The sequence below is a fragment of the Lolium perenne genome, chromosome 4 (genome assembly GCF_019359855.2).
Source record: "Lolium perenne isolate Kyuss_39 chromosome 4, Kyuss_2.0, whole genome shotgun sequence".
Classification (NCBI taxonomy): Eukaryota; Viridiplantae; Streptophyta; class Magnoliopsida; order Poales; family Poaceae; genus Lolium; species Lolium perenne.
The window spans coordinates 300,997,545-301,012,176 of record NC_067247.2 but is presented as its reverse complement, the minus strand read 5'-3'; the positions used below and the strand labels follow the sequence as shown (position 1 = coordinate 301,012,176).

The 14,632-nt window shown below is 45.2% G+C and overlaps 3 protein-coding genes across 3 annotated transcripts; 2 read left to right on the top strand and 1 right to left on the bottom strand.

The window, feature by feature from the left end:
• Positions 1-285: 285 nt before the first annotated feature.
• On the top strand, positions 286-2,074 carry LOC127295935 (E3 ubiquitin-protein ligase CSU1). Its single transcript, XM_051325970.2, has 2 exons — positions 286-676; positions 1,314-2,074. Exons 1-2 carry the CDS (start codon positions 438-440, stop codon positions 1,987-1,989), a joined length of 915 nt encoding a protein of 304 aa, XP_051181930.1. The 5' UTR covers positions 286-437; the 3' UTR covers positions 1,990-2,074.
• Positions 2,075-3,449: 1,375 nt separating this feature from the next.
• Positions 3,450-5,141, top strand: LOC127295934 (photosynthetic NDH subunit of lumenal location 1, chloroplastic). Its single transcript, XM_051325969.2, has 8 exons — positions 3,450-3,596; positions 3,673-3,769; positions 3,861-3,944; positions 4,058-4,131; positions 4,238-4,360; positions 4,476-4,547; positions 4,676-4,772; positions 4,859-5,141. Exons 1-8 carry the CDS (start codon positions 3,564-3,566, stop codon positions 4,966-4,968), a joined length of 690 nt encoding a protein of 229 aa, XP_051181929.1. The 5' UTR covers positions 3,450-3,563; the 3' UTR covers positions 4,969-5,141.
• A 162-nt stretch (positions 5,142-5,303) lies between these two features.
• On the bottom strand, positions 5,304-13,192 carry LOC127295933 (ABC transporter B family member 6). The gene is made up of 11 exons (XM_051325968.2): positions 12,652-13,192; positions 11,220-11,274; positions 10,967-11,142; positions 10,666-10,866; positions 10,203-10,462; positions 9,814-10,124; positions 9,515-9,735; positions 9,096-9,436; positions 7,872-8,659; positions 7,515-7,756; positions 5,304-6,843 (listed from the first exon to the last, which is right to left on the bottom strand). Exons 1-11 carry the CDS (start codon positions 13,054-13,056, stop codon positions 5,614-5,616), a joined length of 4,230 nt encoding a protein of 1,409 aa, XP_051181928.1. The 5' UTR covers positions 13,057-13,192; the 3' UTR covers positions 5,304-5,613.
• Between the last annotated feature and the right edge of the window lie 1,440 nt (positions 13,193-14,632).

Genomic DNA, 14,632 nt, shown 5'->3' with positions numbered 1-14,632 from the left:
AAAATTGACACTTCACATACAATCAACAAGTCATCTTAATCAAGAAATTTTACTACCCATGTCCATAAAAAGAATTTCTTAGGTTTGTCTAAATATTTATGTAGGGAAGGAGTACATATTTTTTTTATGAAAAAAAATTGTACCCCAAAAGGCAGATGACAGGGGCCGGCCTATATGCACCCTGGGAGACCCGTTCACGGAATCGCAGCCCGGCCCAGCCACGTATCGGAACCGAGCCCAACTCCCCGCCCTCTTCCCTCTCACCTTCCCATCCTCAGACCATCGCCTCCTCCAGCTCTCCTCCCCGTCAAATCTAGCTAGGGTTACACTCCGACGACCCACCTCACAGCCGGATCCCGCCGCCTTCCTCGCCGCTCCCGCGCCCGCGCCGAGTCCCCGCCGGCCGGAAGAGGGGGAAAAGGGTCGCCGATTCGAAGATGCCGCAGCGGCACTCGAAGAACAACAACGACCTCGCCTACTTCACCTACGAGGAGAAGCGGAAGCTCGGGTACGGCACGCAGCGGGAGCGGCTCGGCAAGGACTCCATCAAGCCCTTCGACGCCTGCTGCCTCTGCCTCAAGCCGCTCATCGACCCGCTCGCCTGCCCCAAGGGCCACACCTTCTGCAAGGAGTGCATCCTCGAGTGCCTACTCGCGCAGAAGAAGGACATCAAGCGGTAAGAACACCTCCTTGCTCTTTCCCTCATCTCGGAGAAGGACTGTTAATTTTAGGGCGTATTTCAGAATTTTGTAGGTACTTACAACAGGACGGCGCAATAGTTCCTAGTTTGTTGTCAATGGTCGTGAATTGATATATTTGTGCTCAGATGTGTGTCCCTGCTCACAAATATTGTTGGTTTCGTTGGACACCATTTTCGTTGTTGAGAGAACTTCTCTTTTAGCTTGTGTTTTAGTTGCGGGGGCACAGGAGATCTCGTGATGAAACGATTTGAGGTGGCAATTCGTTCCTGGAATAGACGTTTTAGTGTTTGGGTCAATGGTGGTCAGTCGCTAGTACTTATTGTGTGGGTTCTCATCCATGAATTTGAAGATAAAGTTGTTTGCGTCGTCATTGGATATCTAGGTTTCTACTATGTATTACTCTTATGTACAGTTTCAGTATCCACGAAACTGTTGCTGTCCCATGCCATTTGCCATCAACCTTATAAAAATTGGTCATTGAAGTAGTTTACTTCTTAGAATTAATGTTCCCATTCTTAGTGCACATGCGAAGTTGCTGTGCTTGCCCTTAAATTCTCTGCTTGTTCAACCGAATAAATCAGACGGACTTCTAAAAATTTATCCTTCTTCCAGCAAGCTTATAGCTCATGATTCCCAGAAAAAGCAAGAGAAGGAAGAGGAGGAGGAGAAGCTGATGCTGCAAAAATCCAAGGAGTTGGATGCTTTTGACCAGCAGAACCATGGAGCAGTCCCCCAATACCTTGATCGCAGTGGTTCCCAAGACAAGAATGGTTTCCATGGAGCCAACAGTGTGAAGACTACCTCCTTTGAAGAGGAAGCCCTCCGCACCATGAAGGCGTTCTGGCTTCCCTCTGCCACGCCCGAATCTACTATCAAGGTAGATGCCCCCTCCACTGACACAGTCTGCCCTGAGGGGCAGGAGAAGCTCAAGATGAAGGCCCTCTTTCCTATTTCTTTCACTGAGGAGAACGCTGACTACAAGAGCAAGAAGTCGGTGGAGAAGAGCTACATGTGCCCCAGCTGCAAGTCCACTCTCACAAACACCATGTCCCTAGTGGCAATCAGCACCTGCGGCCATGTCTTCTGCAAGAAGTGCTCTGACAAGTTCCTGGCAACTGATAAGGTCTGCTTGATGTGCAGCAAACCGTGCAAAGAGAGGAATTTGATTCCTTTGGAGAAAGGAGGAACGGGGTTCGCTGCACATGACGACCGCTTAGAGGCAAAGAATTTCAAGCATTTAGGGAGTGGTTCTGGACTAGGATTAGTGAGGCCCGCTCCTAAGGCTTAGCCTTAAATTATTTACCTGCTGTTGTATAATGTTGTGACTTACAATTGTGTCAAGAGTATATGCCGACCTGGAAATTTTGCTTCAAGGTTTTGATATATTTGTGAGGAGTTTTGTCTGGAACAATTGATGCCCAGATTTGTATGATGCAAGTAAACCACGCTTTTTTGCTTCATCAGATTGTGGGAAAATCTGTTCATATGCAGCTTGTGGGTGATGGCATTCTCCACAAATTTCTCTTGGCCTTAATTAAAGCAATCGTTTATTTGTTCTCAGGCTGGGGCTTCTATCTGGACCTCATGCTTTTTCTTGTGTATCCAAAGATCCCATCTTAAGAGCAGTTCGCATTTTCCACGTAAGAATGCTTTGTTCAGATTTAGAACTTTGAGTATTTTTGGAACACATGAATAAAAAATGAAGGAATATGGAAAAAGAAGTGAAATTGTGTACACGATAAAAGTATAATATTTAGAAATGGGGCATATGTAAGGTTCACAGAAAATAAGATAAGAACTTAAGAATGTAGAGAGATAAAGTAAAGGTAAAAAAACAGAGAAGATCCATTGGTCTTTCAAAGGGAAAATTAAATGAGGTTTGAGCTCATGTTGGTTTTCCTACAAATTGTGGTATATGAGTGCTTTCTATAGGAATTTGACTATTCAATCTATGAGCTCTAGGGAACAAGTAGGAAACAAATATTCCAAAATTCCTACGATTTTTCTACAATTTAGGGAGGATTTAACGGAAGCTATCATAAAATACCTCTTTGTGGCAAGATGAATTTTGCAGTGCTGGAAATTTTACAAGTGTTCTACAGGAATGTAGATTGTATATTGATAGAAGGAGGATGCATTGAACATCTCAAATGAAAAATGAAAAATAAAATTTGGTTGAGCTTATGCTAGTTTTCCCGGGTATAGCAGTGTTTATTTATAGGAATTTGATTGATCCAAATCCTAAGGTACCGCAACCGAGGCGTAGGCCGGATGGCTACCAGGGTGATGATACCTGTGATGCCCCCCCCCCCCCCCCCCCTGCTCGAGTTCGAGTCCCGGTACTCACTCGCGGCGTGGATGCACCGTTGCACTTCTGTGCCCTGAAAACTTAATTCAATGCCGCCATGGGCTAGTCCTGGCTGGTCTCTTTTTTTTTTTTAAGCTACGCTGCGGCGAGATGGCTCTTGCAATGCTGCAACTCCTATATCCAGAGTGTATAGTTTAGAGCTGCAGGAAACGAGAAACAAACTAATAAGTCCAGGAGAGAAATTGAGAGGGTGAAAAGGAACAATTAGGCCGGATATAACTCCACACAATCACCACAGGAAAACAAACCAAACCTGACCAAGTTACGAGCTATCCATCAGAAGGGAATGAATGGTCCCGTTTTGTCAGACAGTGGTAAGTACTACACAAATAAATAAAAGATTTTTTTCACAAGGATAATGGAAATGCTGACCTGGCTGCCTTGGCTTCCACTCACACACAACACTTGGAAGAGCTTAGGGGACCACAGTCCAGCAGCAACAGATAGCCAACCAACTTGGGGTGGGCTAGGATCAGAGCTCCACTGAAGGTGAAATGGCAAGCTTGCAGAGTTTGATTTCCAAACAGGTTTGTGCTTGAACCCTGCTGTCATCCTTCTCTTAATTTGGTTTCCTGACGACTTGAACTTGGTGTTGTTTTTCAGTTGGTTGCGCCAAATTGTACAGTTACCGCCAGGCTGAATGGGGCTCCTCCATCGGTTGTGAATCCAAGCTCAAGCGAAGCATCCTCCGATGAGAAGAGTAATTCTTGTGTGATGTGTTATCCCAATGTGTTTTTCATTATTAGCAAAAGGAGATTTCTCATCAGAATGTCTCTTCTTTCACCTTACAGAGGTCACAAAAAGGAGATTAGCATTGCTTGGTGCTGGAGCATTATCCACTGCCCTGCTGAATAGCAGATCCGCATATGCTGAAGGTATGGTCATTCAACTGTTGTTCGGTTCCGTTTCCAGTGCAAGCTCCCATCTCTCAGACAGCCTATAGGATTCTGTGAGCCTACACTAACTGGAGCTGTTCCTAAGATTGCAGAGGTACCGAAGAACTACCGCTCTTACGTGGATGCAAACGACGGATATTCGTATCTCTACCCATCTGATTGGAGGGTAATTTGCCATATTTACTGTATTAGTAGTCTTCACGAGCAACAATTCAGATGTCAAATAACCCATTGGCTCATTCGTAGCACTTTTGTTCTTCGCGTCATGTCAGGATTTCGACTTCTTGGGCCATGATTCGGCGTTCAAAGATCGTAATGTGCAGCTGCAGTCTGTCCGTGTGGCCTTCATTCCTACAACAAAAACAGACATCCGTGACCTAGGTCCAATGGACGAGGTAGTAGTCATTTTCATCTGGTCACCTCAGTTTTCTTGTCTCTCCAAACGCTAGACAGTATTTTCTATCTTATCTTGTTTTCCCTTTATTCTGACCACTATTAGTATCCCCTCAGGCGATCTTCAATCTTGTTAACAATGTCTACGCTGCCCCGAATCAAGTACCGGCGATCTATGACATGCAAGAGGTTTGACGTCTTATCCAACGCTTGCAATCGTTAGAATTTGCAACCTGCAGCTTTAACTCAGCGATTCCGTCAGAAGGACTATGAACTAGACTGCAAAATGAGCTGTTTGTCTGTGCTACAATTGGCAGCGTACGGTGGACGGCAGGAACTACTGGACATTCGAGTACGATCTGGAGGCACCGGGCTACGGCGTGTCGGCGTTTGCAACGGTCGCCATTGGGAACGGTATGCGTCTATGAAGTCCAAATGATTCTGATCATCACTTACCCTCTTGACTCTTTGAGTTAACAAAGCTGAGTTGTTGTTGGCAGGGAGGTACTACACTCTGATCGTGACGGCAAACGAGCGGCGGTGGAGCAGGCTGCGTAACAAGCTCAAAGTCGTCGCGGACTCCTTCAAAATCTCAGAGTTGAAGGCATGATCATGTGTGCTGTGTCGTGACACCAATCGACCTGCCGGTGCCAGTGCAAGGCATCAATCGCCGCTGGTCTAAAAAGAGAGGAGCCGAACCGGGATATTCATACTTGCACGGATATAGTGGTAGAAAATGTATGTATAATACTATCATTCGTACACCAATCTGTTTTCGTAAAATACCATGGGTCAAAGTCTGTTGAATGGACAAACGACAAGCATGACAGCGGCCAAACAGGCATAATCACGGCACCAAAAATTTAGCCTAGTATGAAGAACAACGTTTCTCACGTCAAAAAGAAAAAGGAAAAGAAAAGAACAATGTTTCTTTACACACGCCAATCATCAAATCATTGCATTACAAAGGTGAAAGGAATCGAGTGCACAAGCCCCAGAAAGAATGTTTGCAACTCATATATTACAACAATTACAATGGACTCCAAACTTGCTATCTATTTCCAGGAACAAATTCCCTACGGTTTCACCACAGCTAGTTATCTGAATGAATCTCCAGTCGAAAATTTTGTCAAGACCCAGTCACCGTTCCGCTCACCAGCAGCTCCAGGCGGTGGAGGTTTCGTGTCTGGACGAAGAGCGACAAGGGAACTTGATCATGTCCTAGATAATTTACACCTAACAAACTCAATGTTAACTACATTAGCCGATGTTGGCGGAGGCCCTTGCCAAAATGGGGTTGCATCAGTCTAACATACAGACCATTAAGGTCCATCAGAGAGTCATGCGCGCCCTGCTCGACTATCCTACCACCATTTAGGACGACAATGTTATCCACATGCTTCATCATCGCCGCTCTGTGCGCGATGAGGATCGTCGTCTTGTTCCCCATGACCAATGTGTCAAGAGCTTCCTGAACCACTCTACTCGATTCAGATTCGATTGCAGAGCTGGCCTCATCCAACAGCAATATCGGTGCATTCTTTAAAACCACCCTAGCAATGGCAATCCGTTGCCGCTGCCCAGGAGTGAGATCAACCCCTCGCATTCCCACGTGAGTGTCGTATCCATGTGGCAAGCTACTGATGAAATGGTGAGCGTTTGCTATCCTTGCAGCTTCCTTCATCTCAGCCTCGGTTGCGTTGTGCCTTGCATAGATAATGTTCTCCCTTATTGTCGTCGAGAAAATGACGGGCTCTTGCTGAATTAGGCCCATGTGGCTTCGCAGCCATCTCAGGTTGAACGCTTTCAGATCTCGGCCATCCAGCAGAACTTGGCCAGATACTGGGTCATAAAATCTCTCAATTAAGGAAATGATAGTGCTCTTCCCAGATCCTGAAACTCCTACCACTGCAACTGTTTGTCCGCCGCTCACCTTAAGATTAAAATTGCTCAGCACAAGGACTTCTGGACGAACTGGATAGGAGAAATCAACATTCTTGAATTCAATGCTCCCATAGACATTGGGCGGTTTCAGGCCAGTGTTGTCATCAGGATCAATCTTTGGCTCTCGGTCAATAATTTCAAACACTGAAGTGAGAGACTTCCGCCGTTTAAGTATGTAGGGGGCGAGTCCAAAGGGCTCCACCAATGCAAAGGATGCAAACGAGAATAGAATGTACTGTTTCAGTCCTGTGGCTATTGTCAGGCGTTGTTGTTCCACTGAGGTGGAAATGTACCACAGAAGAAGGGCGTTGCAGGCAAAAAGAAGAAACTGCGAGAGGCCAAAACCGAAGCCTATGGCCAATCCTTGCACAAGACTTTGCTTCAGTATCTTAATAAGATGTAATTTGTAGAGTTCCATTATCTTGTCTCCAGCACAAAACGCTACAACGGTGTAAATATTGCGGACTGCATCTTCAAGTACTAATGAAGCCTTTCTATGCATCTCCTGGATTCCTTTTGAGAAGCCGGCAAGCCATAATTTCTGTAACATGGTTTATTATCAGATTTTGGAGCATGCCTATTTACACCGGTCCCAACATAAAATACACAGTATAAAGTTACTGAATACCAAACTGAGTGAGATTTCCATGCATTTCAAGATTAGTGTGCAAATTCAGTGCAACAGATGCAATTAGCAGTATTAGATGGACAATGTATTATCAGGGAAAGCCAAACATGTGGTTATAAAGGAGAGCACAAATCATGTTCATTATTGTCAGAAAAGGCCCATTTGTAACAGGGTATAAAATATTTCTAGTGTTCAATATGTGTGCTGATCCTTAACACATTAGTAAGATTATATATGCAAAGTGAGGTACATACTAGAGACATGTGTCAAGTGACAATTTCCGAAGCCTCCAGGACCAGCAAGTTCGCTTTCTTAAACTGTTCATTTTAAAAGATCAGGGGTAATCTAAAAATAAACCTAGGTAAGGCTTGGATCAACAGTTCAACACCGGTATTTTATTATTGAGAAGGCCCTGTGTGATATATATATTAGCGTATCATTGCTTCTATTTAAGGGTTTTCTAATCTCAAACTCTCAGCATAAAATGTGCAAACAACAGACACCACAACTTCTGTTAACATGTCAAAATATGCCATCAGTGCTTTGAGGTGATAATAGACCAATAAACCTTCAGACTGTATTACCTGTGCAATGGCAGAGACAACAAGAACAGGTAAAGTTGCAAGTGCAACAAGCGCCACCTTCCATCCCAAGAGCATTCCAATAAGAAGAGCTACAGAAACCGCGGCAGTGTCTTGTATGAATATGGAAAGACGGTTACTAAATGCAGCACGGACAAATGTTGCATCATTTGCCAGGCGCATGGACAGTGTATCAGCACTGTTCTCCTCTTTGTCAAACCATCCAGCTTCATTGCGCAGCATTGCTGTGAAAGAGCTTCCAAATTAGTGTGGAATTGTAGAAGATCTAATCTAATTTCATGCTTGTAGCAGACTAAAAAAAGAAAGCAACTAATATGTATTAAGGCGCAGATAGCATACCAGAGAACATCATTCTTCTTATACGTTCAGTCATCTTCTCCCCCATTATTCCAAAATAAAAATGCTGCAACCAGTTGACCAGCACTGTAATGACACCCATGCCTACTATGAATAAACACCACCTGTTCACTTCATGGTGCGTGTCACTAACTTCTATTTTATAATATGCTGACACTGTGAGTGCTATTGTGTAAGCGAGCAGTGGATTAAATGAGCCAAATATAGCAGCACCAATTGTTCCTAAGAGAGCATAAGGCCATTCAGCAACACTAAGTGCTGCAAGTCTCCAAAATGATGGTGGCTTGTGATCTTGCAATTCATCTGGTTCACTCTGTTCAGAACTTGTATCATCCCGTTCACTCTGTGGTCTACTAAAAGTTTGTGAATGGGAACGCTCGTTCTTTGGATCAGAAGTCAAAAGAGGAGATATAGGTGAATCGGGTCCTGAATTCTTCGAAGATTGCCGTTGTATAGGATGGATGCCAACTTTTGGAAGATCTGGCATTTCCATTTCAAAACTGTCCAGACTCTTAATGGATGGTGCTCTTTCAGTTGGAAGCAAAGGTATTCCATTATCTATAGTTTGTTCTGAAGGTGGGCTTTGATCTTTTGGTGAATCATGGGAGTTTCTGTTGGTGTCTGATCGCCAAAACTGAAGCATGCCATGTGTTCTTTGAAGAGAAGGTGATTTCGCCATCTTAGGAGAGGACGATTCTTGAAAGCTTTGGCTAACTGGTGGATCCTCAAATTGGAGCGATTTGCGCTCCCTACTATTCTTGGTCGGCATCCTGAGAAAGATTGAGAGAATATAAATATATTAGCTATGATTAAATCGTGCAAATCTAACACAGCTGAAACAAAGTAAGAACCACGAGGTTAATGAATATTTCTTCAGCGCAGTAGCTGGATGCTCTCAACATTAAGGTATATCTAAAATACACTAGTATCAAATTCAGATATGCTTAGAACTCATGTTAGCATACCGAGTTCCATGCATCAAGCCATCAACCAATTCACACAAAAGCTTAAGCTATCGACGAAAGGTGAAAAATACCCTTAATCAGGCCCCCTCAGTCAAGTGTATGCTGTATCAGAAAAATGGCGTGGACTCAATACAGGCTAGAACTGGACACACTTTCATTTCTTAAAACTGTGCCAATTAGGTACCAAAACTAATACAAACTTGTACTCATGCCAAAATATTGTCCAGAGAAAACAGCTTACCTCTTAGGAAGTTTTGTTGCTTCCTCACATCTTAAAAGCTCAGCATAAAGGCCATCCAAGTTTAGCAATTCATCATGTGTCCCCATTTCAACAAGATGCCCCTCCTCCATTACAGCTATGTAATCAGCATGTTTAATGAGGCTAAGACGCCTAGCTATTATAATCGTCGATCTTCCCAACATAAGAACATCTAAGGCATCTTGCACAGTCTTTTCAGCTTCAAAATCAAGTCCTCCTGTGACTTCGTCAAGCAAGAGAATTGATGGACTCGAAAGCACAGCACGAGCTATAGAGATTTTGATCTTCTGCTCATCAGTCAGTGACTTACCAGCTCGACCAACCTAGTTAGATAAAAAAACAGAATGGTAAGAAAAAATGGACTGGAGCATCCATGCCTAATAATTTGGCAGTGCCATTACCTGTGTTTCATATCCCTTTTCAAGTGAACTGATGAACCCATGGGCATGCGCTGTCTTGGCTGCCTCTTCTATTTGATCAAAAGTAGCAATTCTTCCATAAGCAATGTTTTCGCGAATGCTCAGACTCAGTAGTGCAGGTTCTTGTGTAACCAGACCAATTTGGCTTCTTAACCATTCTACTTTCAAATTCTTAATATTTTCCCCATCCAGAAGGACTTCCCCTGAAAACAATAGATGAGTGAACTTAGCAAATGGGGAAACTGGATAGGAAAACTGAATATGTTTCTTAATGATGTTACCTAACGTTGGATCGTAGAATCTCTCCATTAGAGGAATTATGCTGCTTTTCCCTGAGCCATTTCTACCAACAAGTGCAACAGTTTTTCTGGCTGGTACGCTGAGAAAGAAACCACTTAAAATTGGAATTTCAGGACGCGAGAGATAACTGAAGTACACATTTCTGAATTCGATGTTCCCCTGCACTTGGGGTATGGTGGTCCCTTCAAGGTTGGTGCTTGCAGTTGAACGGCTTATCATCTCATATAGTCTATAAGCAGCAATCCGCCCTTGTTCAAATGAATAGAAGTTTGTAGCTGCCTGGTTCAGACCACTACAAATCGGGTATAGTATATTAGGTAAAGACATTTATGAGGAAAAAGAGGGGATTATATAGGATTAGGTTGCTTACAGGCCACTCAGAATTACGGAGAATAAAGCTACCACAACTTGACCACCGTCAGCTTTCCCACGAGCAATCAGGTGTCTTCCAACCCAGAGTTGCAAAGCACATGAACAAATTGCCAATCCATATGTAAATCCCAGGCCAATTCCTTGGACAAGGCTAATCAAAATTCCATATCGCAGGGTCGCTTGAAGTGAGGTAGCATAGGAGTACTTTGCAAGAGTTTCATTTGTAAAAGCGTAGAGCGTCCTGATGTATGAGGTGGCCTGCACATCCACATATTTTTGTCAAGTAAAATATGGCACCAGTCATATCTGGACATGATTTTATTTTGCACAAGGTACATGAATATTGTGCAATGCACAATACAGAGTCGAGAAATAGTTGCTCTCCGCCAGTGTTCTCAATAATAGATAGGTAACTAAACGTGCAAGAAATAAACAGCTTGGCAGAATTCATAAGGCAAAACCTGTTCAGCAATACTAGCCGCTTCGGCATATGCATCTTGAATGTTTTCAGCCAGTCTGTGGAGAAATATATTAGATATTCCTCCAGCAGCAACAATCAAGGGTCCAGTGGCAAGAGTTAGAAGTGCTATTTGCCAACAGTTGATCAGGCCAACAATGAGACCGCCAACAAATGTGGCCATATTGTGTACGTAGTTGCCGACCTATAAAAGCACTCAGTGGTTAGAACAGATCAACATGGCCGAAGTTCATGCTGAGAATGTACTTATAGGGCAATTAAAGCATAATTCACTCTGAACTTACTTTCTCACTAATAGCTGACTGAATGAGCAACACATCGCTCAGAACTTGACTAACTATATCACCATTGTTTCCATATGTATCAAAGAAGCTCATGTCTTGATTTAGCAAGACCTGGACATATTTTGATCTTATGACAGCAGTCTGTCGTTCCCCAGTGAGAATCCAGCATGACACCTCTGGAGAATCAAAATATTAGGTACATACACTCATGCTAAACAAGAAATGCACTTCAAAGCAAAAATTATTAACTTACCTATCCATCCTGCAACAAAAACACCACCAGCTATGTAGATGATATACAGAGTATGCTGCAAAGAACATAGATGTAAAGGTTGTAAGAGAACAAGTTATGAATTGGACAGTAGAATGCATTGAAAAGAAGTGGTAAGACATGCACATTTATTAGCACTCTTTTGGAGGAAAAAGATATGTTACTAGTTTGACCTAGTAAAAACCTGTAACTGAATGTCACGGTAGAACGAACCAACTATATTAAAGATTTACCGTAATCTAATCAACGACCATAGATAAAATTTGAGCATTGGACACTATGCTATCGACCATTCATACAAGCATCATCATACATAAAACAGCAATTAGCCAAATTCCCATCGATCATTAGTTACAGACTTAACTGAAGAAATTATTATAGGGAACCTGCACAAGTACACAAGGTTCCAGAGATGCAACTACCGTCACATATGTGTCCATTTAAGGTTGAAAGTAACCCAGTCGCTTTCATATCAAGGTCACTAACCCTCTAAGCCATATAGGTGCTTAAAGATAGACTGGTCACTTGCTAACGGCTAACATCTATTTAAAAGTCCCTAAGGGGATCCCAAGGGGCCAGCGTGGATGAACTCCATGTCATCTTTTTCTGCTGTTGTCATGACTGGCGCTTCTTCAGATGCACCCGCTATAAAAGTCACGGACTAAAATAGCAAAAATTAAGATCCAAACATTCCATTTGCACCAGTGTACTAGCAGAGTCACCAACATGAGGCCTAACATGACCAACCATGGTGCATTCAGTTTTGTGCTTCCGTAACTTATTAGAGAGGCTAAATAGTACTACAGCTTAAGCCAATATGCAAATTCAGGCCCTGCCATACTGCAATTATATAAAGGTCCACGACACAAAAAGCAGAACGAATTCAACCCAGCCCAAACAAATTGCAACTCCCAGATTCCACGATATGCCTTCAACACATAACCCGTGCCCAAGCGCTGATACAATACCTAACACCATAGAAGAAGAAAAATTGCACAACCCCTGAACCTGCCCTCCATTACCAATCATCCAGTTACCCACAACTGGAAGCAAAGGAGACAGACACAGCACATGATCAAGCAAACAGACCAATCTAGAATGTGCACAATTTCATGGCGAAATTTGCATCGGAGAATTTCCTGATGTACTGATCTCAGATGAGATGTAAGCTAGGCCATGCAAATGAGAATAGCATATGGAAATAAGTAAACGATGTAGAACATAGAGTACCAAAATTATAGCGAGCGCAAGTAACTTACTAGATAAAACCTTGCCAGTGCTAACAATAGCAAAATTAAAGAATAACTAATCCGGCTCAAGCAATAAATACCACCATGTCACACAGATCCTTACACGCGCGCAGTTATTATTAATAGGCAAAGCAGCATCGGAAGCAGGAGGAGGTTAGAACTACCTGCATAAACAGGTCGAGCAGCTCCTTGCTATCCCCGTGGAGAGCGGACTGAACCCGCTCGGAGTCAAGCAAATTCAGCGCCCTCCCGAAGAAGTGGAGGTAGACGACGAGGGCCGCGCCGTGGGCCGCGGCGGCGAGCGCGCCGGCGGCCATGAGCGCCCAGTCGAGCCCGTCCGCGAAGTCGAAGAGCCGCCAGAAGGAGACGGCGGCGGGCGGCGGCTCGGCCTCGTCCTCCTCCGCGTCGTCGTCCTCGCCGCCGCCGGGGGCGCCCTCCCCCACGCCGGCGTCCCCCGACGGCCCGTCCCCGTACGGCGACGGCGACTCCGGCGGCTCCGAGACTTCGGAAACTGGTGTGAGCGGCTGCACGTGCGGCGAGGCCCACCCGAAGAGGCCGCTGGGGACCATGGTGGAAGGGAGGAGGGGAGGGAGGGGGACCCTGGAGCGCGAGGTTGGGAGGAGGTAGCGCTAGGGTTCGGGCGGGGGCATTAGCTCGGCGTGGGGGAACGGCGGCGACGGAGTCCGGGCAGTACGGGACAAGGGAGAGAGGGGGGCTTTTAAAATCTGCTCGCTGGCACACGGCGCCGAGGAGGAGGAGACCCGGTCAGGGGAATTCGGGCCGCGTTCCCCCGCGCCGGAGCGCGCAGCGAGGGAGCTCGTCTCTGCTCCGGCGAGCGGGCAGCGGCAGCTCGTCGTCGGCGGTGGTGGGCTGGTTGGGATTTTGGTCTGGTGCGCGTAGTGCGGGGCGGAGGGAGGGAGGCGTGTGCGGCTCGAGGCTTGACTGATTGTGGTGTGATGGGGCGGGGGCCCCACGTGTCGGCGTCCTTCTTGCCGGGGTTGGTGCAAAGCAAAAGCTCTGCTGGCGGCCAGGACGGCTGGGCCCCGCATGGTGGTCCCCGGTACGGCGTGGTGGGGCCGGCGCTGCAGCGGCAGTGGGGGAAAGTGGGTGGATTTTTCTTCGGCGGGTTAAAATTAGGCGGGCGGGATTGGTGCGGAAAGGTCTCGTGGGCATCAAAGAAAGTGGGCCTGCCGGTATGAGCTGTGTTGTTTAGCTTTGCTGGCTGTGCTAGGGCCACCCCACCCCGGTGCAGGTTGGCTGCGCAGAGATTTGGTTCGTTCCATTGTGATTGACTGAGTGATAGCGCTGCTGCCCTCGATGTACTACCTTTTGGTAATAAATTTCTGAGGAAATTGCACAGACCACCTATTTTCGCTGTCTTCGTTGCACAAAGTACTCACTATTGATGTCTGTTGCAAAGAACACCAACTTTACCTGTACTTTGTTGCACAGAAATCCAAACTTAGGATTAGTCTGGTTAACTGACTGACTAATTAGTTAATAGCCAAACTGACAAAAGGGGACCACCAAATATACATGAGTCGAACCAACTCACCTATTTGTCCTATGTCCATAAGAACCAGCTCTCATGTATATATTTTAGAGAAACAATATTACTGTCAGTGGGAAAGTTAGAAATAATTTAGAGAAACAATATGAACATCAGGTGGCAGACAACATAATATTTAGAGATAGTATTCCATCAGTTCTAGCATAGTTCTAGCATATATATTCCATCAGGTCGCACATACATCAAGTCACACAACAAAAGGTTACAGCCATCTTATATTTCATTCATTTTGATTGGCTTCTGCTTGGTAGCCTAGACCCGCTGTGAAGTAAGAATAGAGTCTTGTGCTTTCATACCCTTGCATTCCTAAATTCGAACCGCTTGCACCTGATGATCTTCCTGTTACAGAAGAATTTTGATGAGCAGAAGTTTGTCGAGGAACATGAGGTGGAGCTGGCCGTCGAGGAACATGAGGTGGAGCTGGCCGTCGAGGAGCTTGAGGTGGTGCAGCAGCACGCGACGGAGCTTGAGGTGGTGCAGCAGCCCGCGGCGACGCTTGAGGTGGTGCAGCAGCCCGCGGCGACGCTTGAGGTGGAGCTGACCCTTCACCTCGTGGCGTCCTAGTAGTCTGCAAC